Source organism: Culicoides brevitarsis, chromosome 1 (genome assembly GCF_036172545.1).
Source record: "Culicoides brevitarsis isolate CSIRO-B50_1 chromosome 1, AGI_CSIRO_Cbre_v1, whole genome shotgun sequence".
Lineage (NCBI taxonomy): Eukaryota > Metazoa > Arthropoda > Insecta > Diptera > Ceratopogonidae > Culicoides > Culicoides brevitarsis.
The window spans coordinates 18,788,490-18,814,927 of NC_087085.1; the positions used below are offsets into that span (position 1 = coordinate 18,788,490).

General features: G+C 30.5%; 6 protein-coding genes across 7 annotated transcripts in view; 3 read left to right on the forward strand and 3 right to left on the reverse strand.

Moving 5' to 3' along the window:
- The window catches only part of LOC134837395 (bcl-2-related ovarian killer protein), a 31,140-nt gene extending 19,024 nt beyond the window's left edge, over nucleotides 1–12,116 (forward strand). The window contains exons 2-4 of the mRNA XM_063852767.1: nucleotides 11,141–11,531; nucleotides 11,592–11,892; nucleotides 11,959–12,116. Coding sequence (XP_063708837.1) covers nucleotides 11,151–11,531; nucleotides 11,592–11,892; nucleotides 11,959–12,116 — 840 coding nt within the window. The 5' untranslated portion in view covers nucleotides 11,141–11,150. The remainder of the gene's footprint in view (nucleotides 1–11,140; nucleotides 11,532–11,591; nucleotides 11,893–11,958) is intronic.
- LOC134837393 (L-dopachrome tautomerase yellow-f2-like) lies at nucleotides 3,306–4,693 on the reverse strand. The gene is made up of 2 exons (XM_063852765.1): nucleotides 3,855–4,693; nucleotides 3,306–3,791 (listed from the first exon to the last, which is right to left on the reverse strand). The coding sequence occupies exons 1-2, from the start codon at nucleotides 4,691–4,693 to the stop codon at nucleotides 3,326–3,328; spliced, it is 1,305 nt and encodes a 434-aa protein (XP_063708835.1). The 3' UTR covers nucleotides 3,306–3,325.
- On the reverse strand, nucleotides 7,222–9,782 carry LOC134837394 (uncharacterized). Its single transcript, XM_063852766.1, has 3 exons — nucleotides 8,729–9,782; nucleotides 7,597–7,862; nucleotides 7,222–7,506 (listed from the first exon to the last, which is right to left on the reverse strand). Exons 1-3 carry the CDS (start codon nucleotides 9,780–9,782, stop codon nucleotides 7,222–7,224), a joined length of 1,605 nt encoding a protein of 534 aa, XP_063708836.1.
- Nucleotides 12,117–13,778: 1,662 nt separating the features above from the next.
- Nucleotides 13,779–26,258, forward strand: LOC134828009 (bcl-2-related ovarian killer protein). 2 transcript variants are annotated; one of them, XM_063840939.1, is made up of 3 exons: nucleotides 13,779–14,115; nucleotides 25,341–25,637; nucleotides 25,696–26,255. In XM_063840939.1, exons 1-3 carry the CDS (start codon nucleotides 14,011–14,013, stop codon nucleotides 25,990–25,992), a joined length of 699 nt encoding a protein of 232 aa, XP_063697009.1. In that variant the 5' UTR covers nucleotides 13,779–14,010; the 3' UTR covers nucleotides 25,993–26,255. The 2 variants fall into 2 exon arrangements, with proteins under 2 accessions (XP_063697009.1, XP_063697010.1); XM_063840940.1 differs by lacking the exon at nucleotides 13,779–14,115 and adding an exon at nucleotides 17,050–17,174 and having other exon boundaries at nucleotides 25,696–26,258.
- Nucleotides 18,107–22,048, reverse strand: LOC134828008 (BOS complex subunit NOMO3). Its single transcript, XM_063840938.1, has 3 exons — nucleotides 21,773–22,048; nucleotides 21,195–21,650; nucleotides 18,107–21,137 (listed from the first exon to the last, which is right to left on the reverse strand). The coding sequence occupies exons 1-3, from the start codon at nucleotides 22,019–22,021 to the stop codon at nucleotides 18,264–18,266; spliced, it is 3,579 nt and encodes a 1,192-aa protein (XP_063697008.1). The 5' UTR covers nucleotides 22,022–22,048; the 3' UTR covers nucleotides 18,107–18,263.
- On the forward strand, nucleotides 23,288–24,536 carry LOC134836964 (uncharacterized). Its single transcript, XM_063852259.1, has one exon. It carries the CDS (start codon nucleotides 23,415–23,417, stop codon nucleotides 24,477–24,479), a length of 1,065 nt encoding a protein of 354 aa, XP_063708329.1. The 5' UTR covers nucleotides 23,288–23,414; the 3' UTR covers nucleotides 24,480–24,536.
- Nucleotides 26,259–26,438: the final 180 nt, after the last annotated feature.

Sequence of the window (26,438 nt, forward strand, 5' to 3'; positions counted from 1 at the left end):
CCAAGCACAGTATCCGGATGATTAACTTCAGCTGGAAGCTCAAAACATTCTTTTAATTCATCTCTATGTAAATCAATGCGGCATAAACGTGGCTTCTGAACAAATTGTCCGGCAGCGTAACCATATTCCGTATAGTGACCTGAATCAAGAGCCCACATATCGTGACAACTATCGATCTCAAAGTCTTTCACATTTGTCAAATACGTCGAATTGAGACATTTTGTAAAGCTATTCATCTCACAATTGGGATAGCATTGTGCTTTGGGACACTTTCCGTGATGAATGTCAATCATGTCAAAATAGTTTAGGGTCGAATACACGCCACGACGACGCTCAATACTGAAATAAAGACGTCCATTGTGCACTTGGAATTTGCTTGGGATGTTCACTTCCATCTTGTAACTGCCCGATTTTCCGTGCAAACTACATTCGTCACTTTCATGGTCGTGATGATGATGCTTTCGTTCCCATTCAATTCCCTCGTATTCGCACAATTTTTGTACAGGCACTTTGTTCACTACTTTATTTTTTTCATGGAATTGTCGATATTTTTGATGTTGTGCCGATATTCCCACAGCAAATATTGCTGAGACAATTAACAGTTTTACGAACATTTCAGAACAATGATTGTCAACTGATGATCTGTGGAAAAAAACTCGTTGCTTTTATTTGAAACCATAAGTAAACAAAAACCTTGTTTTGTTGATATTTTTTTCGTCAAGACGCACGACCAAAAAAAATATTTTATTTTTTTTAGCGTTTAAAAAATGAAAACTTACATCATATTTGGAGAAATTATTACATGAGTGAAATTTGTGCAACCTTTGTTTGTAGTTCTAGAGAAATTTAATTAATAGTGTTTTTTATACAATACATGTTTTAGGAGAGAATCACGGCAAATTTGTCAAAGTTGGACAACAAAGAATGAAAAAAAAATTGAAATGATATTTCGCTCTAAAGCTTGGATAAAAACTAAGTATCTTCTCATTTTTAACCCTAAGCTTGTATCAAAAGCCTCTTAGGTAAAAAAAATATTCTATAACTTTTTACTCAAGTTTAAGCTTAAATTTTAACATATGTTTTTCTTGGAAAGAAATTAGAAAACGTTGAAAAAAAAAACATGGTTTAAGAGACTTAAACTTCATTTTATGTAACAAATTGAAACTTCTGACTTAAAAGACTTTTTTGACCTTAACTTTAAGTTTAAGAATCAATAAGTTTTTTTAAATTTGATTGGGTTTTATTTTTTTCAAGCTTAAGTTCGTAACATTAGAATTAAAAGTTTTAGCTCGTTTTAATCTCGTAAAATTTGAAGCTTAAATAGTTTCTTACCTAATGTTTTCTTAATTCTATGGAATCATATTCACAATTCCATAAAACTAGATATACCAAAACAATTTTTCCAATTTGTTATTTTGCTCTCTGATACTAAATAAACAAGTCTCCGCCCCGTGCTATTTACCAAACGCCTTTTTGTCGAAAATCATGAAATTCATTCGCCAAACTCAATTAACATAAATTTAACAAGATTCGTAACAATTTAAATAACAAAAATATGTATTTATTCAGCTACTGAATTGAATGCGAAAGCAACAGATAAAATCTTTTAATCAAGAGATAAATTTATTCCGGCAAAGTTTTTTTTTTATTACCGATAAATTATTAAATATGAAAAAAAGTGTTAAACAGAGACCAGAAAATCGTTCATTTCACACAAATGGACTTCATAAAACGTTTAATTAAACGACAAGTAAATAAATAAATCCAAGAGAAAAAATGCATAGTAACGTGTAATCAATTGGCAATTAAAAAGTAGAAAAATGTATTCAGTGAATCAAAAGGTAACAAGATACGTTTGTTGTTGTTGTTGTAGTAACATAATATTTCGTGTGCTACTGGAATTACAAACAAGAGGTGTCTTTGAACGAATGTTTCGTTTTTAAAATTGATTAACGATTTGCTGCTGCTGCGGTAGTGCGGCAGATTGTGAAAAAATGTGCATCTAACAACTCGAGATTGAGTGGATTGAGTTACCGTTACTAGTGTTAATTAAAGGGCGCCTGATTTGCAGCAGTGCATAGATCTCTTTTTGCCAAAGCGAACAGTTTCAATATTATTACAGTCACTCTCAAATCAACGTCACATAAATTATTTCTGTTATGTCAGCTAATACCTTTAATGGCGAATTTATTAAATTTTTTCAATTGAATTGAAACATGACATATGATCGCACCATGTGATGGCATTCGCTGTGGCGAGTGAAATCAACGTTACTGCCTTTTAATGCGATCATCATGCACTTGATTAAATTTATTCGATATTGTTTTTTTCTCTCTCTCCTGCACCAATAAATAAAGTACTACCGAGCACAATATTGGTGAGCTGTCATAATTGATCAATAAAATCGAAACAATTACTATTCATTGGGTGTTATGAGTTATGTAATTAGTTGTGATGACACGGTTTTACGACAATGTTGACAGAATGGATTAATTTTGTGATTTTTTATCGCACAAAAAGAGCTTCTTTTTAACCTCAAATCACGCAAAGTAATGCAATCCCCGCTTGTGGTCTAAGTGAGACCATTAAGCAATTTGAGTAAGAAAGACGAGATTGAGATATTTTTAATAATACAAAAATTGAGCTCTGAGAATTTTGACGCAAGGAAATAGATGCAGTAAAATAAGAGACATGTTAAACTGAATTGTTAAATACCTGGCACCGTATTTGCTTCAACCTTTTAGTCATTATATATAAGGCATGGAAGAATCTACTCCCGAATTACCTGACAGTGAACGTTGAGAGAGTCGGTGAATTACAACCATACGAATTGAGAAGTAACGATAGACTGAAACCATTATCTGTGATATCTTACCAAGAACAAGATTCAGTGTGGTATAAAATGTGCTGTGGGCAAAAAATGGGTCGGACTGATTGCTTGAGGGATCAAATTAACTCCTCGGGAGGTCAAATTGACTCTGAAATGCAATCTGATCTTTTAAGAAATCAACCTGATTCCCTTTCAAGTAAATCATCTAGAGACCAACTTGAAAGAGAATCAGGTTGATTTCTTACTTAGGGGATCAGATTGAAATATTAACAAAACAAATTAAAACCTTAAGGGATCACAAAATTCTTTTATGGGTCAATTTAACCTTCCGAGTTGTCAATAAGACCTGTTTTTTGTCAAATGGTGATAAATTAAGCAATGCCCGGTCTTTTGTCCGTTAGTGTTGATATAAAAAAGTACCTAACCCAATCAGTTAGCTCAAATCATCGCTATTTCGAATAAATTAAATAAATAAATAACTTTTATTTTATAACATTAATTATCATTCGACGCAAGGTCAAAGCAAGGAGCACCACATTCGGGATATTCTTCTAAAATTTCTCTAACACTTACGGTGAATATTCTAAAATTTTCTACGCCCATGTAAAAGTCATCAGCAACGATTCCTGCCTTATTATTACTGAGCACTATTAATTCTTGATCTTCAGATCCATCGGAGCCATCTACTATCATATCTACCAAAAACGGAAGTAGCTCTGGATCACCAGCTACTAGTTTAACCTCATTGTCACTTAGAAATTTTCGATAATTCCAACAAAAAATGCCATAATTTTGCTCTTGAATGCCAAAAACTGTTTTAAATCCTGGCAGCAGCTCAAAAGCAGAAGACTGTCCTCGTGCATTTAATTTACCCAAGTATTTGATGTCGTATAATTCACGAGCATTGAGAGAAGCTCTTTGGTTGTGAACGATTTTTAGAGGAATAGTGAAGAGATGCTTGCTGTTAAAATGAAAAATTATTTTAATTTAAATTAAAACAACTCAAATCATAAGAAATTCTCACCTAGATCTGGCACTAAAAATCAATTTTTGGCTCACATAATCGACAGTTAAATGCCAGAGATTCGCATCGAGTTGATAATGAACGTTCGTTCCATTCAAAGTCTTTACCTGGAACAGACTATCGGGATATGCGTTCATATTGAATAACGTACTATAAAACTGCCAAAAAGTATCATCTTTGTACGAATAAACTGTCAATGTCCCATCCAAGCTATTGACGATGTAGGCATAGGTATTTGAACAATCCATCGCTGTATTTACCACAACATTCGTGAATCCTTGCACCGTTTTGACGGAATAAAATCTCGTTGGCAGTTCTTTCCGCCTCACAATCTGATTACAATTTGTATCAATGACAATTATCGCTGGTTCCTCAATCACTGTTGGGCCATAGCGCGTCTCCATGACTCCCGTATCGAAAAGCCACAAACGTTGTCCTTTCGCGCACTGATCCACAGCAAATCCCTGGACATTTATGATGTTATTAGAGCCGACGTAAATTTTGTTTGCCTCAACGGACGGATAAGCACTTAATTGCGGACACTTGTTATCGACAATTTCATCGATATCGAATACAGACAGCGTCACGGGTACGCCAGTGCAACGTGGCGTCGTAATGAACATCCGATTTCCGACTTTTTCGATGGCGCGCGGAACGCAAGCCGTTGGCACGTACAACGAATTTTCCGGTAATTCCTTCCACTGCAAATAATTAAAGCTACATAATTCGGTAAGTGGCACTTTGTAGTCGGAGGTTTTTTGTTCGTCGAAAAAATCGTTGCCACAAGATACAATGGCGAAAATTGACGAGAGTATTGGGAAAAATGTTGACTGACCCATGTTATTTGCACAAATGATTTGTTAGACGATACAAAAAGATTTTATATATTAATTAGTGTACGTGCCTCGACGACTGTTTCCTGTTTAAACATGAGAAAATTCGGACAAAGCCGTCCTTCATGCGATAAGAATAAACAAAAAAATGTATCTCAAGTTTCCTACGTTAGCACATTTTGACGACTGTAACTCGATTCCCGATAATTTTTTTCGTTTTGTGCTTCAACTTGTATCAACATTTTATGTAAATCGACGCATTTCCATTTACAGGCAGATATCAAATAAACCCTAATAGAGACATCGATCAACTTCATATTTATTCATATGACAATTAATGGAATTCGCAAACTAAACGGAATAGATGGACGACGACAATGCACACATTTAATGTCTTAATTAAGAGCATTGTGATAGTTGTAAACATGGTCTTTGTGTTATTTTTGTTTGTATTGTTTTTAAAGGAAAATCTGTAAATTGCTCAAATTGTTATTGATGATATGGAAATGGTTGTCTCGCTTGGAATTGAGATTGGCAGTAATTCACACCAGTTTTTTTGTGAGTGTGCATTATTTATATATTTTATTAACCTAGATTCCTTTTGAATTTTTACACCATAATGGATTACTTTGAGCATGTGTTTTTCTACAAATTAACCATAAAAAGCCATGTTACTCCATTAATTATTCATGAATTTCAGTCAATCAAAGAATTTTTTATGGTATCGTTTGTGATTGAACGATAATTGTAAAAAAAAGTTGCATTCATTTTTTTTTTGTTGAATAATAATTAATAAATGTGAGCGCATTTTTTAATTTTTATCAAATCCTAATAAGGGCTGAAAATTTTCAATTCTTTAATATTTTTTTCAAAAATTTACATTAGATTAGGTACTTGAATTAATTTAAAAAAATTAGAAAATTGCTATTTTCATTTACAAATGAATATTTGATTTTGAAAAAAAATTAAAGATATTCAAAAATAAAATTTTACAACAACTTTCACTCTATTCATACTTAAAAATTTTATGATATTTTTAAATTAAATCAAAGTATTTTAAGTAACCAAATTTAAATATACAATGATCACTTGACACAATATAAATCAAAATCATAAGGAAGAATAACTAAGATAATACGAATCAAAAAAGCCGAATAAAACAAGGATGCTTAATGTAACCTTAAAAAATTCGATGAATGTGCACTGCCAACAAAGACCTGATGGGTATTGAAAAAAGTGGCAAACGAATTTACAGCAGAAGAATTGTTGGATAATTTTTGTTTACGGACAAGAAAAAATCAGCAAAGGACAGCATACCTAGAACAATCAAGATTATATTAAATAATGAAATGAAGAACGAAATGAAGAAAGATCAATTATCATTGTCGTTGTTGGAGGTTGTTGAATATAAATAGTATTGAAGTCGAACCACAAAGAGTTTAGTTTTAACCAAAACTATACATAAAATAAGGCTCAAAATCAATCAGATCATAAATATCCAGATGTTAAAAAAATAAATGGAAGAAATTTTATTTATATTAAAGAGGCTCTAACTGACCATTTTGAATATTAACACACCATTATTAATTTGCAATTTTGGGAAAAGAAAATAGGACAAAATCAGAATTATTTTTAAAACTGCACTTGCCAGAGCTTGTTATATTTTACATAAATAAGACGAAACTTAGAAAAATTCAAACTTTCAGAGATTGTTAGCATTTTTTCATTTCTAATCTTTGAGCTTGAGTCTTGCTTTCAAAACTTACATCACAATTTCATGAAAAATACTCAACTAAAGCATTTTGAAAACTCATATATTTAACAGACAGACGTCTCTAAACCATGTAAGAGCATTTTTAATTTAACTTTCATTCTGAAATTGCTTAATTATCTTGTGAAATGGCAGCTCTTTGACTAGCGTTTGCCTTCGAGTACGCGAAAACTAAATTATTCACCACTATCATCACCTTCCTCAATCATCGTAATTAAGTGTTCAATTTACTCGCATTCACGTTCAATTGTTTATTCAATAAATAGTCATAATACACCTCCTTCGCGAGAGCATGCAAAGTAAGTTTGTTAGTTATGTTAACGAACTGCGAAAAATGTTTACTTTGCATTCGCCTTTAAAGCTGCGCCAGAACACAACTCTAAACACAATAATTGGACCTAACTATGTAATTACTCCGGTAAACAAACCAAAAGAAAAGATAAATGTCGCTATAACGTGTATTTTCATAGCTGCGGTTAAATATAATGATTATAATAATAATATTAATATAATTTTGCTTAAATTAGATATCTCTCTTTGAAACAAATATTTGCCATAAATTATTGGCTTTATCTATTCTCTCTGTCTCTCTATGATGTTGCTACTTGTTGCTTTTTGCAGCTGCTGCATTTATGCTTTGACTAGGTGTAAGATTTTTTTTCGCTCTTATCGACAACGCCGTTAATTAATTCTTGTCGCTCTTCATAAATAACTCTTGAGCGCATCGAAGTTGAACGAACGTCCACTCGAGATGCTCGTTCCTTCATGCAAACTCTTTGTATCGCGCATAGTTCTTGATAAAATGTGCAATTAGTATCAAGCCACCAATGCCGCAGATAAGACCGGTGGCAGTTAAAGTGCTCACTTGATAAGAATTTAGCGTGTAGTTTATCGTGCGCGCTGCATATTCTGACTCCTCGTCATCTGGCAGCTCGACCCGGAACATCAGGTGTGCCGTTTCAATCGGAAATATCTTCGCATCATCCACGTCGGTTTTTGTTTCGTTTGTTGTTTCACGTTTTCCGCGCGCGTGCTGGCATCTTGCTTCCTGTTTACATTATTTACATGAAAAAAAAATTTTAAAGTATTCACTTGAAAATTATGCAAGACTCGAAGAGATAATTTTTGTTTTTCGTACCACAAGACAATCACGTTTATATAAACATCCGTTGAGCTTGACATTCATCACGAGTTCGTCTCCGCTTTTCATGCCCTGGAACATGAAGGCTTTGAAACCGAATTTGTAGCCCAAGGGAGGTTCGAAGACCGGTTCGTGCGGACAAACGTTTCGCATCAAGTGATTTAGACATCCGTTGGGCGAAACGAGATTTACGGAATTTAAAAGTTCTCCTTGCGGTGAAAAGCGTTGGAGAGCAATGTCTGATATTCGAGTGTAGTTCCAACCTATGAAAAAACAAGAAATTTCAAGGATTTTTCTGAAATTATTTCAAATTTGTTTTAAAATTTATATTAAAAAAAAAATTTAAGAGAAAACTTTATTTTTTTTAAAAATTAATCAAAAAATAAATTATTTAATCGAAATTTAAGTTAAAGTTTAAAAAAATTAAAAAATAATTTATAATAAAAAAAAGTACATACATTAAATACCTAACAAAAGTTACATATTTCATTAAAAAAAATTCAAACAATTTTGAAAAGTACATTTTTTTTTATTTTGGAAAAAAATTGAAGATTTAAAGTTAATTTTTCACATATTTAAATTGAATTTTATAACTAAAATTATTTATTGAAAAAAAATATAGAAAAATCTCAAATTGTGACAATTTTTAATAATTAACATCATGGACTTAAATAAAATTAATAAATTTTAATAAATTGATAAATTTTGCTTAATTAATTATCAGATTCAAGAATTTTTTGTCATTTTAAAAAAAACTCCATTTCACATATTATTATTATTATTTTTTTTTTTTTTTTGACTTGAAAAAAATTTTTAAAATTTTACTTTTTTCGGCATGATTTCTGATAAAACTAATCATTTAATTTATGTTATATATTCAAAGCTTTTATTTTTTTTCTATATTTAAATTGTCACAGTTAAATAATTTTTTAAGCTTTGAAAGTAAATTAATTTTTTTATAAAATGATGATAAATTTTTTTTAATTCTCCAAAAATTTTCGAATATTTTTTATTTTATTTTTTTTTTAATTTTTTTTAATTATTTTTAAACTGAAAATTTCATTGAAGACAAAAGACGAAATATTTAAATACTCAAAAATATTTTTAAACTAAAAAAAATAAATCTTACCATCTCCAGCTCTCACTTGTGCTCTCAACATCAACTCCTCGCCCAACTGAACCGCACTGCCACTCGTCAAAGCTTGACTAAACCCATTTTCATCTGATTTCCTAAAAAGTCCTACTTGACTTCGAAACTGCTGATTTCCTCCTCCTTGAGCCACAACGCCTCCATTATTCCCATCACTGCTACTTCTTCCCTGATTTTGATTCAAATTTATTCCCAACTTGATACTATGCGTTTTTTCAGCGACTCTTGCAAGCAATTTGCATTGAAGTGTCAAAGTCAGATCATCTCGTGTCCTCAATCCTCGAATCAACGGAAAACGCACTCGCAAACACAAATCACTGCCACAACTGTAAATTCCGCATCGATTAAAGTCATCGGAGACAATATTAATCAACGATTGCGATCGTAAAGTTTGAATTTCGCATCGCGGGTCATTTGTGTCGTGCTCGACGACGGGAAAAGTGTCGATATTGTTGTGAATCCGCAACTGAGCTTTGAAATATCCACTTGGATTTGCCATGCAGTTCATTTCTTTGAGCTCGACTTGCATGCGATTCAAAGAATTTGGCACAGAACGGAAAAAATCCAAGTCTTTTGCAGTACGTGGCACATTTGGACCACTCGCTGGCGGAATGTACGAATTATCCGGGGGATCGTAAAAATATCCTTCATCCAGTTGTGGCGGCAATGGCGTCGTTGATGGCACTGGCGGAGGCAAATAATCATTAAAAACGCGTTCCGTGCTCGTACTTGGCGGCAAATATTCGTTAATCACTTCCGGATCTGCTTGCGGTCTTTGCGTTGGATTGAACGGAATACTCGGTCGATTGATAAAATATCCGCCGTTTCGATTGCTTCGCGGATCCAAAGGTCGCGCATTGCGATTCACGATAATTTCCGGCAACGCTGAACTCGTTTCCTGCAAAGTTGGGAAAATTTGAACGCTCGGTTGGAAGAAAGCAGCTCCGTAGGAGGCGCCAAATATTTCGTGCACGTCCCGTTTTGCGGCAGAAACGAAAAAAACGAAAGTCGCGAAAAAAATTAAATTTTTCATATTGTTCACATTCCGCGCCAATAAGCGTCACAATCAAAACTGAGCTTTTTTCGCTACTGTCCCTTACTTTTTATACGTAAAGAATTAGCTCAAAACACGACTTCACGACAATCCAAGCCTAGGAGGAATTATATGACACTTCAATTACGATATCCCGTGTGTGTGTGTCGTCACAAGTTTTAATTCGCATTTCACAAAATAATTTCAGCTCATGAACTTGTCTTGTAAAGAAATTGCACAATATGAATACTAAGTAATGAATGGACATTGACTACTAGACAAATAAAAATTAATTTAGGTCTTTCAAAATTTATTTTAATTTTTTTAAGTGTCGAAAATCAAAGAGGCAACATTTTAAAAAATTAACCAAAATTTAAGATTTTTTCAGAATTTTCAGCAATTTTAAAAAATTAAAAAAAATGTTATTATTTAAAAATAAATAAAATAAAATATTTTTTTTATTTAATTTTTTTTAAATATTAATATTTAATTATTAAAAAAATATTTAAAATTAAAATGATTTTATTAAAATTAAAAAAAATTAAAATTATAATTTTTTTAATAAAAAAAATATTAAAATTAAAAAAATATATTTTTAAAATTAAAAATTAGTTTAATAAAAATTTTAAATTTAAATTTTGATTTTGAATTTAAATTTTTTAAATTTCGTATAATTTTCCAAAAATTAAAAAAAATCGTATAAATTTTCTAAATTTTTGAAAAGTACTTAAATTAATGGAAGAAATTATAAAAAACGGTATTTAAATAAGAATTTTGATAAAAAAAATTACTAAAATGATTTTTTTTAAATAATTAAAATTTAATTTATATCAAAATTATTAAAATAAATTTGGTAATTGAAAATGAACATTTTTTAAAATAATTTTATTTTTTATTAAACTTTTTTCATTGAAATCAAAATTTTAATTTTTTCATATTTATATTTGATTTAAAATAGTCGCAATTTTTTTTAATTATGAAACAAAATAATATTTAAAAACTAAAAATTATGAAAAAATCAAGAAATTTTATTCAATAAAAATACAATTTACAAGATTTTTTTAAATTTTATTCTTGAGGGGGAAACATTTCATAAAAAAAATTAGACAAAAATTTTAATTATTTGAAACGGCCTTAAAACAAAAGATAGTTGCAGTGAACGCACTTTTATTTTTCTTTGAAATGCTTTAATCGCATATGTGTCATGTGTGTCTGGGCAACAAGAAGTAACGACTTATGTGTAAAGCATTTGTCAAATCGTGCCATCCAGATTTAAATTTTTTATTTTTATTTGTTGTTGTTTTGATTTCTATTCAATTTTAATTGACCTTACAAAAAATCTCTCTTTTTCCTTCCAGATAGTCAATCATGGTCAACAACGCCGATTTTGTGTCAAACAACGAGACGATGAGTCTCCTTACCGTTCCTTCCAACAACAAACGCAAATTTAGTTTTCCCGTGCAGCTTCATTCAGGTGCCTTATCCGGTGATTCTGTGTCCACAAGACGTCGCCTGAGCAACGTTGGTGACATTTTCGGACGAAAACTCAGCAGTACGATCGGCTGGAAGCAACCAATTCCCACACAAGACATCATCACGCAAGGAAAATGTCTCTGCGGACAATATATCAGGACAAAATTAAAACGAGCGGGGATTTTTAATCGCAAACTGGGACTGCAACGGATACGAAGTATTGTGGGAACGCCCAGTATTCTCATCGTGCGAGAAGTTTTTCCGGCAATTCTTTGTGTAAGTCTTGTAAGTCGCATAATTTTACAAATTAAAATGAAATTTTTCCCGAACAAATAGCTCGCTGAGGAACTCGAACGTATGCATCCGCGCATCTACACCGGTGTCTCGCGACAAATCACACGAAACTCCACGGGAGACATGCCTAATGTGGAAACAGCGTGTGTCCTGCTCGCGGCAGTTGCGCGAAATCTCTTCCTAAATGGCATCAATTGGGGCAAAATTATCTCGTTATTTTGCATCGTTGGCGGCTTATCGGTGGATTGCGTGAAGCAGAATCACGTCGATTATCTGCCGAAATTGGTCGATGCGCTGGGGGAAGTTATCGAGGATGAACTAGTCAATTTTATACATGAGAACGGTAAATTTTCGGTTTATTTTCTTCTCACGTTTTGTTTTTTTTTTTCTTATTATTTTTTGTCCACAGGAGGCTGGATTGGCTTGAGTCAGAGAGTGATACCAGAATCAACTGAACTGACGATTGTGGAGTGGCTTATTATTGCATTTATCTCTATTTTTGTTCTCTTTTGCATCGTTTTAGTCATCAAATTTTCTTGTTATCTAATTTTTACGAATGAAACTTGATTTTAAATTTATAATTTAGGTAAATACTTAGTATTCTAACTTAAATATGCAAATTAATAAAAAAATAATTTAAAATAATTAATTAAGCCGCTCCAAATTTTTTTGAACTTTTTGTCCCATGCCCTATTTCAAAAGTCGAAAATCCAATGGGGCAAAATAAAAAAAGGTGAAAATTTCACCAAAAATTACCGTTTATTATCATTTTCATAATTTTTCAATTTTTTTTTTTTTTGAAAATTTTTCAATTTTTTGTTTTTGTATGGAAAAAATTTTTTACAAGAATAAAAAAATAAAAAAATCATTTAAAATTTTTTTTTTTAGTTTTTTTTTAATCAAAAATCCATCAAAAATTATTTTCAATTTTTTAGTTGAATTGCTAATAAATCAATTTTAAATAAGAAATTCTCAATGTAGATACATAAAAATTAACGAAAATATTGATCAACGGTCAAAAATTCATGAATTATAAATACACCTTGTATAAAAAAGTATTTTAATTTTTTTTTTTGTGTCAAAAAGTTCGAAAAAATTTGGAGCGGCTTTAATTAAAAATAAAATATCTTCCACATTTGATTTTATCCAAAAATTGATGGAATTTTTTTTTTTTTTGTTATTTTTTTAAAGTCATTGCTTTTTCAAACGTTGGCGAACAAACAAAAATTTTGAGAAAAATTTGATTTTATTAAATAAAAAACTTTTATTTCTGTCTAACTTAAAAATTATTTAATAAAATTTAAATATTTTTTTAAATTCGTTTAATGCCGTTCCAAGTTTATTTCAAAGTTTTTGTTTAAAAAAAATAAATAAAAATTTGAAAAACTTTTGAAAAAAAATTGAAAAAAATGAAAAATTGAAAATTTAAATCGGCTAAAAATTTTTATTTATTGTTTTACAAAATTAATATTTTTTGAGATATTTTAAAATTTTTCATACAATACTTAATTTAAAGCATTAAAGTTAAAATTTTATAAAAAAAAACTTTCAATAATTCTATTTCTGAAAAAAACTCTTAGAAAAATATTATTTTTAATTTTTATATAAATTTTTTTTTTGAAATCAGAAACTTTTCAAAAAAAAAATCTTAAAAAATTAAAATTTTTGAAATAAATTTGGAGTGGACTTAATAAAAAAGAATTTAAATAAAAAACTTGAAATTTATTTCGATTTTAATTTTGAAAACATGTTTATTTTTTTAATTAAATATAAAATCCTAAGCTTTTTAAAAAAAAAAAATTAATTAAAAATTACATATTTTAAATTTAATATATTTTTCTTAGACAAAATCCTTAAAATTAGCAACCAAAAATATTTATTACCTTTGTACTTTAATAAAAATCAAACAAAATTACAAAAATTAATTTTTTTTCCTTCAACAAAATTTGAATTAAAGATCAACGTAAGTAACTTTAAAAATAACGGCCAAAAACTTTAAAACGCACATTTTACATGCGAAATCCCGTATGCTCAACGAAACGCAGAGAAAATGAATCAGTAGGCATTCGTGAATGTCGTAACCGGTTTACGTTCAAGACAAAGTGGCTTATCACCCGTACAAAGTCACGCTCGCTCCACTGAGCAGTTACTTGAGCTATGAAAAACGCTTCGTCGGTACCTCGCGAAAACTGGACCATTTTGACGTTTCTCCGTGCAAAAGTGTTTTTTTTTTGTACTTGTCTGTGTTAAGTTCTTGTGTTGTTTTGATTATTATTTTTAGTTGTGTTTTGTTACTTTTTGAGTCTCGATTCCGTTTGTCGTTGCTTTCACGCGACTTTTAGTGAATTTTATTTATTTTTACTGTAAAAAATTAGCTTAATTAGTGCCGTTAAAGCAAAAATTGTGTTATTAAATGCTTTAGAGGAGAAAAAAACATTCGAACTCGTACAAATAAAATTCAATGCCTTATATGAACGACTTGCGAAAATCTTCATTAACAGAACGATGGACACGTAACAACAAGCCGCAGCGATTTTTGATATCAAGTCAGGACATTGTCATTCAAGTGAGTAATGAGAAGGACACTTTTTTCATGCATTTTTTCGGGTCGCGCAAACATGTTTGTGAGCAAAAAAAAAATAAAATAAGAGAGATAAAATGTGTAAAGACTAGTTTAAGATAATGTTGTTATAAATTTTGAAACGAGACGACGTGAAGAGGTGTATTGTACACGGCAGTCAGACACTTGTTGATGCCTTTTTTTGTTTTGTGTATGATTATCACAAATATATGATCAGGTGTGATTATGTATTGTCGTGTTTCTATTTCTCGACGAACGACGACGATGAACGACGGTTGTTTGTTTAATTTAACATATGATTAAAGTTCAAATAGAGAGAATTATTACAAAAATAATTAGCAAGGTAGTTGTGTCGTTGCAAGGCACTCCGCGTGCGAACAGATGGACATTTATGGATGTTTATTCACTGCTCTCTTGTTGTTGTTGTTGCGTATTTTTAAATACAAATCTTTTTCATGTCGTTAATCTGTATTGACATAAAAAAATAATAATTCCTAAGTTGTAGAAATGACCTTAAAATTGACAAACATGTATGAACCAAAATAAAATATTTTTTTTTCTTGATACGTTCAAATGTTTATTAAAGATTTAGTGAGAAATTGATAATTTTTAGACCAACAATTTTTTTTTGTGTGCACCATCTGTAACATTTATTTTTTTTTCTTCAAGGTCAAATCGTAATAGAAATTTTGCGATGAGCGACATTTGACTGATGATTCAAAATTGATTCCGCGAACTGAAGAATTTCAATAGATAATCTATTAACGACCTTCTAACCCATAAAACGTGGCGGTAATCATTCATCACTCTTACCTTTTCTTTTAACAGATTATTTTAAATTTTTTTATTGAATTTGACTTACAAAAAATTGATACTTTTTCTAATAAAATTATTTCTTGGATACTGAAAAAATAAATTAATTAAAATTAAAAACGGGCTTTTAAATTTAGAAGGAAAAAAAATAATTTATTTATTAATTAATTATTTTTTTTATTTTTTTTAATTAATTGAAGAATTTTTAAAGTTCTTTTTATAAAAAAAAAATCATTATTTTTTTAAAACAATTTAATTTGATATTTTTAACTGAAAAATATTCACAAAAATTCAAAATTTGTGAATTTTTTATATAATTTTTTAAATTTAATTTTTTTTTAATTTTCATGATTTTCAATTAATTTAACAAATTTGAAAAAAAAAATTAACCAATATCAAAAAAATTGTTTTTATTTATTTAATTTTAGTTTTATTTTTTTATGTTATTTAATTTTATTATTTTTTTTTTTTAATTGTAAAAAAAATATTATTTTATTTCAATTATTAAATTTTTATATAAATATTTTTTTTACTCATATTATTTTTTTATTATTAATTTAGGCCGCTCCAAATGAAACTCAATAGTTTTGTCCAAAATTTTTGAAATAAAAATAAAAAAAAAATTGAAATACTTTTTTTCATACAAAATGTCAAAATTTTAACACTTTTTGACCAATTATTTATATTTTTGTTGTTTTGACTTTTTTACCAAATTTATATTGATATTTTTTTTTTTATATTTTTTCGAAAATTGCCTTGACAAATTTGATTTAAAAATTTTCATACAATTTTCAAAAAATGTAAAAAATGTTTATGGAGAAAATGATTGAAAAACAATAATTAACTCAATATTCAATTGTGTGCTTTATCGCGAATCTTTTATTTCTAAATGGACAAAAAAAAAATTTTCGCGACTTTTTTGAAATCAAATTTTTTTTTCCAAATTTAAGTTTTTTTACTGAAAATTTTAATTCTTAATAACAAAATTCAACCAATTTACAAGATTTTTTTAATTTTTTATGTATTTTTATTTCGAAAATTATTTTTTTTCCTTGATATTTGAGTAGTAAAAATTGATTTAAAAACATTTTAACTAAAATTGAAAAAAATTAATATCTTAAAAAATAACTGTCAAATTTTTTTTAAAAATTAATTTCAGTAATTTTTATGAATATTATTTTTAAAAGAAAATCTCATGTCAAAATACGATTTTCAATACAAAAATTACTAAAAATTGAAAAATTTTCTTGAAAATTTCTTGAAAAATTATGAAAATACACCAAAAAACTGTAATTTTTGACGAAATTTTTAACTTTTTTTTTTATTTTGCCCCATTGGATTTTCGAATTTAAAATGGGGCATCGGACAAAACTATTGAGTTTCATTTGGAGCGGCCTTATGCATTTTAGATAATTTTTTCACAAATAAAATTTTTATTAAAAACTTTTTAAAATTATTTTTTTAAATATTTTTTTTATTAAATTTTTTTTATGTTCTTCTGGAATTTGTTACTTTTCAAATGTCCATAAAAATGATGTTTATTTAAAATTTAGAGCAGAAAAAAATTGTAAACTTTAAACACCGAAATATTTTTAAACACAACTGACCTTCCGTTATCTCTCGCCTTCTCTCGACAAAACACTACTTCTAGTCACAAAGTCTAATCAAGAAGAACTTTAAAAATAAATTGATACACAAATGCTCGAGACAGACCTAGGTACACACAGATAAGCATCAAGCAAGCATCTACCGAAGATTGTATCAATTGGCATGAATAGGTCAATAAATCATAAATCAATTGGAATCCAGGAAAAATCTGGTGCTCTACTAGTTACTTACTTGCTCACTTGCGAACTCAACACACTCTCTCGTATTTCGTGGTTTTAATAGATACAATTCAATTTAATTTAGATATTCAAATAAATAAACATTGGGAACAAGTTGGAGGGTTATTTAACAAAAAAAAATTATATTTATTGAGTATCAAAGTCAATTTGTGTTGTTTTGAATTTCTTGCAAAAAAAAATCGTTGTGGAAGAATTTTTGTTTTGCGGAATATAGTTTTCAGTTTGGTTTGTTATTTTAAATGATTCGAACAGATTTTTACTTTGTGGTCATGTTTGTTTTGGAAACGATTTAATTTATCTCTCGCGGCGGCGTGCTCACAGTCGGAACGTTTTTATTGCATTTTGATGGATATTGAATATGATAAATACAGACTCTGGACCGAGGTATGATGGAAGAATTATTTATTTTTCTAACAATTTTGATATTGAAATTGGCGATCGTTAAAATTTGACGAGAGAATTTTAAACAAAATTGAGGCTCGTAACGTCTTTAATGTTAACGGGAAAATTTTTAAAGAAAAAAAAAGTTGAGTTATTATGGCCGTTAAAAAATTAAAAAAAAATAATTTTAAAATAAAAAAAAATAATTTTAAAAACAAAAAAAAATAATTATAATTATTTTTAAAAAATAAAAAATTAATTTTAAAAATTTAAATTAAATTTAATTAATTTAAAAAATAAAAAAAAAAATAATTTTAAAAATAAAAAAATAATAGGTAAAAGTTTTTTTTTCAATTTTTTTCTTTTGAAATTTAATTAAAAAATCTTGAAAAATTTGTATTTATTTTTTTTAAATTTTAAATTAATTTTTTTTTCTTGAAGCTTAAATTTAAAAAATATGAATTTTGGTTTCGATATTATTTTTGTCAAGTTTTTTTGAAAAATTTTTAAAAAACAAAGAAATTTTTTTTCTTATAGAGAAAATAATAGAAAAAATATAGCTTTGACCCTTAATAAAAACATTTAAAAAAATAAATTAAAATTACTTTAAATAGAAATTTTTTATAAAATCTTCTTCTAAAAATTATTTTTAATAAAAATCAAAAAAAAAAACTTAAAACTTTATAGAAATAATTATTTAATCGAATGATTATTTTTTTCAAAATTTTGTTCGTGATTTTATAAGAAAAAAATCATAATTTTTTTCGAGAAAATTAATTTTTTTTCCTAAAAGATTGAAAATTTTTACAATTTTCTTATATTTAAATAAAAATAAATTTTGTAAAATAAAATTTAATTTTTTAAATGGGATATCGAATATTTGAAACAACTTACAAGAAAAACTAAAAGAAAAACAAAACTTTTTTTTTGTACGAGTCTTTATTTTTTTTCACTTTTACTATAATTAAAAATGCAATTTCATTCAATCTCTTACCAATTAATGACTAAATTTTATCCCATTTCTAATTACCTAATTAAAGTTTTTGTTTCTTTTCTTCTATAAATTAATCCATTTTCCAAAAACACATTCAATTAATTAATTTTCTTCGACTTTTTCTTCTTTATCGAGTTGATGCTATTCGCGAGTTGATCAATGTCTTCGTCTGCCATCGCATGTCTAACTTCCTGCCGTTTCGATTTGTCGAACAAATCTTTCACCAAACTCGAGACTTTTCCCCCAAACTTCTCGAGCAAGTCCAGTGCAAGGTCTTGTTTGAAGAAAACAAATCCGACGACCGCAATCAAGAACAAAGCTGGCAACGAATTCGAGTTGATCTCGTTGTCGCCCGTAACAATTTGCGGACTGAAGGGCACTTCGAAGAAGAAGTTTGTCTGATTTGTCGCGAACTCGATGTGAGGTAAACTGTATTTGTATTGCTTATCGGATAGAGTTGTCGTCACTTCGATGTAATATTGTTGATGATTTAACGGCAATTTTGGCGGATACAACATTATTCCCGGATTTATTTTCAATTTTGGTTGCAAGGGACTTGGAACCTTTTCCGAATAAATTGGAGAATCCGAGTTTTTCGCGTATAAAGCTACTTTTAACGTTCGGTAATAGTCATTTTCTGAAGCAAGAACGCGAATTATGACGTCAACGGTGTTAATGGGAGCCATTGCGATGAAATTCACGCCTTCAATGTCTTCCGTGCCAACTTCGATGACTTTTTCCGTCGGGATTGACCGATCGACGTTATTTGAGGTGCTGTCAATTTTCACTTTGACCACATAACTGCACTCCGGAACCAATCCCTTGATGCGATAATTGCCATTAAATTCACTTTGAGCCTCTTCCATGCCCTCACAAGGCTCCACAGCGTTCGCCAAGACATTTACTTTCGGGAATGGCTCGCCATTTAGCGATTTTACGACACCAAAAACGGAATAAGCAACACGTTTACCCACAATTGACACTTGAACCGTTTCACCGTCTTTTAAATCGATAATTTTGGATGACGGCTCAAATTTGTACTCTTTCAAGTTGGGTCGCACGTAATATTGGGACGGGGTGAGTGAATGGAACTTCATGACACCATCATCGGCTGTTATAAGATTTTTGCGGTAACTTTCGGCGCCACTCAGGGACAAAAGAACTCCTCCAAGGGCATTTCCTTGATCATCTTTGACGTTTACGATGATTTCGCACAACTTGTGAACCTTAAAAGTGTTCGTTTGCTTATCAAAATCGGAAAATACGTAAGATTCCTTGCTAGCGGTCAACTCAATATCGATTGTGGAGTCAATGGGACCGAATTTAAACTCGCCTTTTTTGTCGGAAACCGCCTCCAGTGGTACCATTTCCGGATTTTTCGGGAAACTTAAGACGATTTTGGCATCTTCGATCGCCGGTTGGGTCTTTCCATGCAAAACGAGGCCTTTGGTGGCGATAAAATTAAAAGCCACATCATTACAGTCATTTCCTCCAACGATTTCCTTCGAATCTGGTTTGAACAACATCGAACCACTTGCGGGAATGACTTTGATTTTTTCTCCCTGCTTCAGGAAAAAGTCATGGCGATACGAGAAATACCCGTCAACCTTATTCGGCTCTTCTTTCAACCGAATTTCGTCGATTTTTTCGCCATCTTGCTCAATTACAGCAGAATAGGTGTTGGCAACTTCCGATAAAATGCGAACACCTTGCTTGTGTTTCTCCGCATTAACCGTGACAGGAACGAGATTTGCTGTGCTGAAGGAATTTGCGGTTGTGGCATCAAAAGTGTGACATCCAGCGTACTTTACATCGTAATTTCCGAACTTGGGAACGCACAAACTATTAACGCCCGCTGTTAATTCGACATTTTCTTCCAATTTTGGCATTTCGGCACCTGCAGGACGATATTTGTAGGTCATGTGAACGGCATGACTTGCGATAATTGTGATTCCATAGCCAACATGACGGAATAACGGAAGATGTTCCTCCGTGGATTTCACGACAAACTGGAAGGAACTCGATTCCCAGCAAAGTTCCGGTTTCAGGACGCTAACTTGGTACGTACCGGGCAAAACATTTGTAAAAGTGTATTTTCCATTCTTCGCTGTAGCGGTAACTTCACCAAATTGCGACCCATCTCCATCACCAGGCGTCAAAGAAACTGCCAACTCGTCACAAGCACTTCCCACGTCAGGCAAACACTTGATTTCGCCCGTTAAAGTGGCTCGGAGTTGCGAAAAAAGAATTCCCGATGTTTGAACGGAACTCACTTCGATCGTTTGACGTACAGGGAAGAACTGAATTCCCTCGTTTTTGTCATCAGCCGATGTTAGGACTTCAACGACGTATTTTCCGGCGCCAATAAAGGTGCAAAACTCTCCGGTAGCGGCGCTCGTCTTCACTTCCGTGTGATAAGTGGATCCTTGCTTCGTCAGAGACACCGTATGAGATTTTTCCGAGACAACAGTGCCACAAACCTTGAAACGATCGACTTTGATGTCCTGAATTTTGGGATTGGCAAGTGTTACGCGAGCAAGATGATCATCAAATTGCATATCTTTGGCTTCGACTTTTATCGTGTACGGATTTGGCTTGAGATTTGTTAGTTCGTAGACTCCGGCGTCATTTGTGGTTGCCATGTGTTGTCCGTTGACGATAATTTTGGCATTTTTCAAGCCTGGACCATTTTCTGACAACAAAACGCGACCTTGCACAGTAATTCCGCTCACTTCAAAGACATCCGAAACAGAGACAGAGTCTTTGACGACAGAAATTTCAACATTTTCTGGCGTGATGTGGACTTTGGACGCAGTTTCAACGAACGGTACGATGAGATAACTACCGGGATTTGCATTTTTGAACGTATATTCGCCATTTTGCTTGGCGACGGTGTAACACAAAGGCTTGGAATCGTACTGAGCGTTCGTTTGCGATGCGGTTTCTGGGATTTTAACACCTTGGCAGTCGACCTAAATGGGAATTTTTAATTAAAATTGATGAAAATCTAGAAAAAATAGATAATTTACCTTTAAATTGCTTCCTTTCTTGCCGTAAATCAACAATCCGATGCCCAATCCGTCAGTTTGTACTTTTCCATTCACATCGAATCCCGAGACAAGCAGCGAATTTTCGGGCACGACATAATTTTGGCTCGTTAACTTGACTGCCAGTTCCTTCTTGGACAAATGCCAAGTTTTGTGACTTGCTCGCAAGATGTACTCTCCCGGTAAAAGCGGCGTAAATGAAAAGGCACCAACGTTGCTCGTTACTGTCGAGCTCAAAACTTCATTTCCTTTGCCAACTAGCTCGACTTTTACGCCAGCAGCTCCTTGTTTCTGCCCGAGGACATTTACGCGACCCGTAATGCCGAATCCTTTGAACAAAAAGTTGATATCTTTCTCCAAACTGCAGTCGTCGGTCTCTCCGTCGAACTTTATTTCGTACTTTTCTGGCTCGAACGACCAACCGGGGGGAGGTACGACCTTAAATTAAAATAAATTAAATTAATCTCGTATGTGAATGTGTGACCCAAATAATTTTTTTTTACAAATTTTCACACAAAAATGCGAAAAAATCGTAAATTTTTCAAAAATTTGCTAATTACCTTCAAGACGTAATCACCCTTTTCGTAGACCGGCAAGAAATAATAACCATTAGTCGGATTTGCTTCGACATTATCTTTTTTCACGCCCGATTTCGTGAGCAGCACAACTTCAATTTTCGAAAAATCGATATCAGCGGGGCTTTTTGTCGTTTTTATGTAGCCGCCGCATCCGTGCACATGATCGGCACTCGTTTGGCTCACAGCTAAGACGAAATTTATTAGTAAAATTAGCGAAAATGACGAACTCATGTCTCAGTCTCGATGGCGAAAAACTAACACATCACGAAATTACCGAATGACAAGTAGCTGTCAAAGTCAGGTGATGCGAAGTAGGGTTGCCGATTGTACAATTTTTTTGTGAATTTTCGGGTTTTTAGACTTAAAAAATTTTCAAATTAAAAAAGTCCCGATTTAGAAAAAAAAATTTAATAAAATTACATGTAAAAATTTAAATAATTTTTTGTCTTTAAAATATATTTTTTTTTAATATTTCAAGTTGTAAATTTAAAAATATTCAAAAAATTTAAAACAAATAAGCTTGGTGCTCATTTTAATTTTTTTAAGATAAATACATAAATATTTTTTAAGAAAGAAAATTAAATATTTTTGGGAGAAAAAAAATTCATAATTTCTCAAAAATTTATGGATTTTTTTTTTCTTTCTTTTTGCTTTTTTTTCGATTTTCGACTTTTTGAAAGCGACATAAAAAAAATTTCAAGTGGCTTTAAAAATAATTTCAAAACAAAAAATAGCCGATATTTGTAACTTTTGTATTTATAATTTGATCTTAAATGAAATAATTTTGACCATTAACACATTTTTGATAAAAATTTTAGAAAATTGATTAAAGTCAGAAAATAAATATTTGTTAAAAAATATTATTTAGTATTAGAGTAAGAAAGGTTATAAAAAATATAAATGTTGATTGATTTTTCTTATTTTTTGGAAAATTTTAGAAAAAAAATTTAAAAAAAAAATTAAAAAGCTAATTATTTAATAATAAATACTTTCAATTTCAATATCTAAAAATTATAAAAATATCAAAATTTTAGAAAAGTTTCTTAACAAAAGATCAATATTTCTAATAAAATTAGTTCAAAAATTTCCAAATTACGAAAATTTAATAAAATTATACAAAATGTTTAATGAAATAACTCAAATTCTGATTCTTAAATCCTTTTGTAAGCCTTATAAAGTGTCAGGTTTGACTTAAAGAAGGTTATGAAACATAAAAACAGATCAAAATATAAAAGAATAAGTTCAAATTCTAAAATACGACGTGTAAGATTGATTGCATATCTCATCTACTATATTTTTTTATTTACTATATTTTTTTATTGGACGAGTGAACAAAAACCTAAAAGATTCGAAATTTTATTAAAAAAAGAGACATCTTTTTAGAATTATAATCCAAAAAATTTGAAAAAATTAAATTCACGATTTTGAATCAAAAAATTTGAATATTTTTCATCTTTTGATAAGACAAATCTGGCAACCCTACTGTCGCACGACCAAATCGTCTTAAAAATGCAAAACAAAAAAGTTACTTGAGCACAAAAATAAACGACAACTAACCCCTGTTTGGGTTATTAATAGTACAAATTGGGCAGCAACTGTCCAAGAGCATCGATAAGGTCAAAAAATGTTGATATTTCGAACGTTACGAGCTCGAAACAAAGTTTTGTGGAAGTATGGAAAATTATTGCTCGAGTCACATCGCATGTCTTCAACGTATAACATCGTTTTGTATCGAGAACTTTATCACCAAAACTCGGATTATGACTTGCGAAGGCCTATCGCGAAACTGCTGCAAGGTTTGGGCATCGACACTGGACTAAAACTCGAAAGTATCAACAAAAATCAAATTGACGGCTTGTTACTGGAAGCGATGATCAACGAGGATCGCGATGCAATTTTCTATATTTTACAAGAAGCCCACAAAAATCATTTAATTTCGAAACCGAGCCAATATTGCCTGGAAAAAATCATGATAACTTACATCAAGGACCGTCCTTTGCTCAAAATCTTCTTCAATTCAAGGCAGGATTGGATGGAACCGTATTTTGTAGCAAATAATTGGTACTTGGGTAATTTTCAGTTGGCGGGACAGCAATTTCGGGAGCTTTTTTTCGCGGGAGACGAAAAACAAAAAATGAGAATTCATTTTTTGCTGAATAAAATCACACTTGAGACTGTCGGTTACAAAAGCGAGGCACAACTTGTCGTTCTTGCATCGCTCGCGGAATATTTCGTCTGTATTTTTGACTGTTATCGACTGTTGTTTCACGTGTGGCGCATTGCCTTCAAAAGTACCTGGTACAGTGATCAGTGCCTCGCCAAGGAATTGTACAAAAATTATCCCGGATTGCGAATTCACTTGCAAGATATCGTCGTGGTGGCGAAATATTTCAAGTGGCTGCTGAAAATAGACGAACTCGATGCGGCACATCGTTTGGTGCAATTGTTTCTGGAGTACGAGGAACGAGATTTGTCGCGACTTTGTGTCAGTTTGTTGTTTGAATATCATTTCTTGCGGAAGGATCTGGGAGCTTGTTCGGAAATTATGAAATTTTGCATCAAAAGTGATTTGCACTTGAGTGATATGCACGAAGGACAGTTGCTGGATTTGTTGCTTGGCACCGATGAACGACCAGTGATGAAGCAGAAAGAAATTCAAAAGACGAAAGAGCCCAAACTTAAATTTTAGTCTGAAACTGTGTTACCTCTTAGCTATGAATTATATATTAATAATAAAAAAATTAGATTTTTAATTAATTTGTTGTTTTTTATGTTAATTTAATTTTTTTTTTTTTGAACTTTTTTGAAAAGGAATAAGAAAAATTTTTTTTTATGAATTTTTAGAATATTTTTTGTTATGAAAATTAAGTTTTAGGCATGAAATTTCTTATAAAAAAAAATTACATTTTCCTTTAATTTTCATTTAAAATGTTCAAAATTTATTTAAAAATTATTTTTATTTTTTTCCAACTTTTTACATTTTAATTAAAATTTTCGGAAATCAAAATAATTAAAGAATTACAAAGAAAATATAAATTTTTCAAGAAATAAAAAAATGTTTTATGAAAATGACAGACATTTTTTCGTAATTTTTTCAATTTCGATAGATCAATTTTTTTTAACATAAAAATAACTAAAATATTAATTTATTCAAAAACTTAATTTTTGTATCCTTAAACCGATTTTTGATTTTATTTTAAAAATTCTCAAAAATAAAAAAAAATAATTAACGGACAAAAGTAGTAAAAATTTATTCATTTTGTATGAAAAATTATTTCAAACATTTTTTAATTTTTAATTCTGAAATCAATTTTGATTTTATTTAAAAAATTCTAAAAATTAAAAAAAAAATTAATTACCTAACGAACAAAAGTTTAAAAATTTTTAAGCGAAAAATTTAATTTCAACATTTTTTTTTTGAAAATTCTGAAAATCAATTTTGGGACAAAAAAGCTTGTAAATAAAAAATTTATTATTTTTTAAATAAAAATTTAATTAAAATTTCGATAAATTTTTATTAATCAAGTGACTTTTCTTTATTTTTTTTCAGGGAAAATGTTTGTGCGGGCATTACATTCGTTCAAAACTCCGTCGAGCAGGAGTCTTGAACAGAAAAGTGACCCAAAGACTGCGTAACATCATCGATACACCTTCCAGTGCGGTCGTTCGAGAAATTTTCCCAATTATCAATGTACTCGGCGACGAACTTGAGAAGCTGCATGTGAGGACTTACACAAATATCTCGCGACAATTGACTCGTTCAAACTTTCACGAGCTACCGGAGTTACTTTTGTCCTACAGTGAAGTTGCCAAGGAACTGTTCAAACAGGAAATCACATGGGGAAAGGTAAAATTTCTTTAAAATATAAAAAAAAAATAAATTTTTAATACGAATTTTCCTGCAGATAATTTCGTTATTTGCAATTTCGGGCGGTTTGGCAGTCGATGCATGCAAACAAGGTCAGTACGATCACCTGCAGCCAATTATCGAAGGCACTGCGGAAATAATCGAGGAAGAGTTGGCAGCATGGTTGATCTCGAATGGTGGCTGGCTGGGGCTGCAGGAGTACATTAGGCCAGATATCAGTGAAATAACGCTCTTGGGATGGATGGCAGTTTCAACTTCAATTCTCTTCGCATTCTCGCTCATTTATTACTTTCTTAAGTTCGTCGGCATGCAACTTTACTCAATGTGGGGATAACAAAAAAAAATGTTCCAGCTTAGTCATTTAATGTACACTAATTAACAACGATCTACTGTGAGATCATTACCTGATAATTCCTTTGCATAAGACTTACTCACTTATTTACGAAACGCGAATAAAATGTCACAAGTACTTCCAATTTATCACAAATTTTAATAAATAAATAATTATTTTTTATTATGTTTTAAGGCAGATGGTAGATTTTAGAGATGCTTATGTTATTATTTTATTGTGTTTGTTAAATTTTTAGAGAAATAAATAAATTAATAAATTCTTTAAAACGATGCACGAAGTTTGAGTTTTATTTTAACTTTTTCTTAACTTAAATAAATAATTAAATTTTTCGACAATTTTTAATTGACTTAAAGGCCGCTCCAATTTTTTTTTCGAAATTTTTTGTCCCAAAAACTTTTTTTTCAAAATGGGGGATTTGGAATACTTTT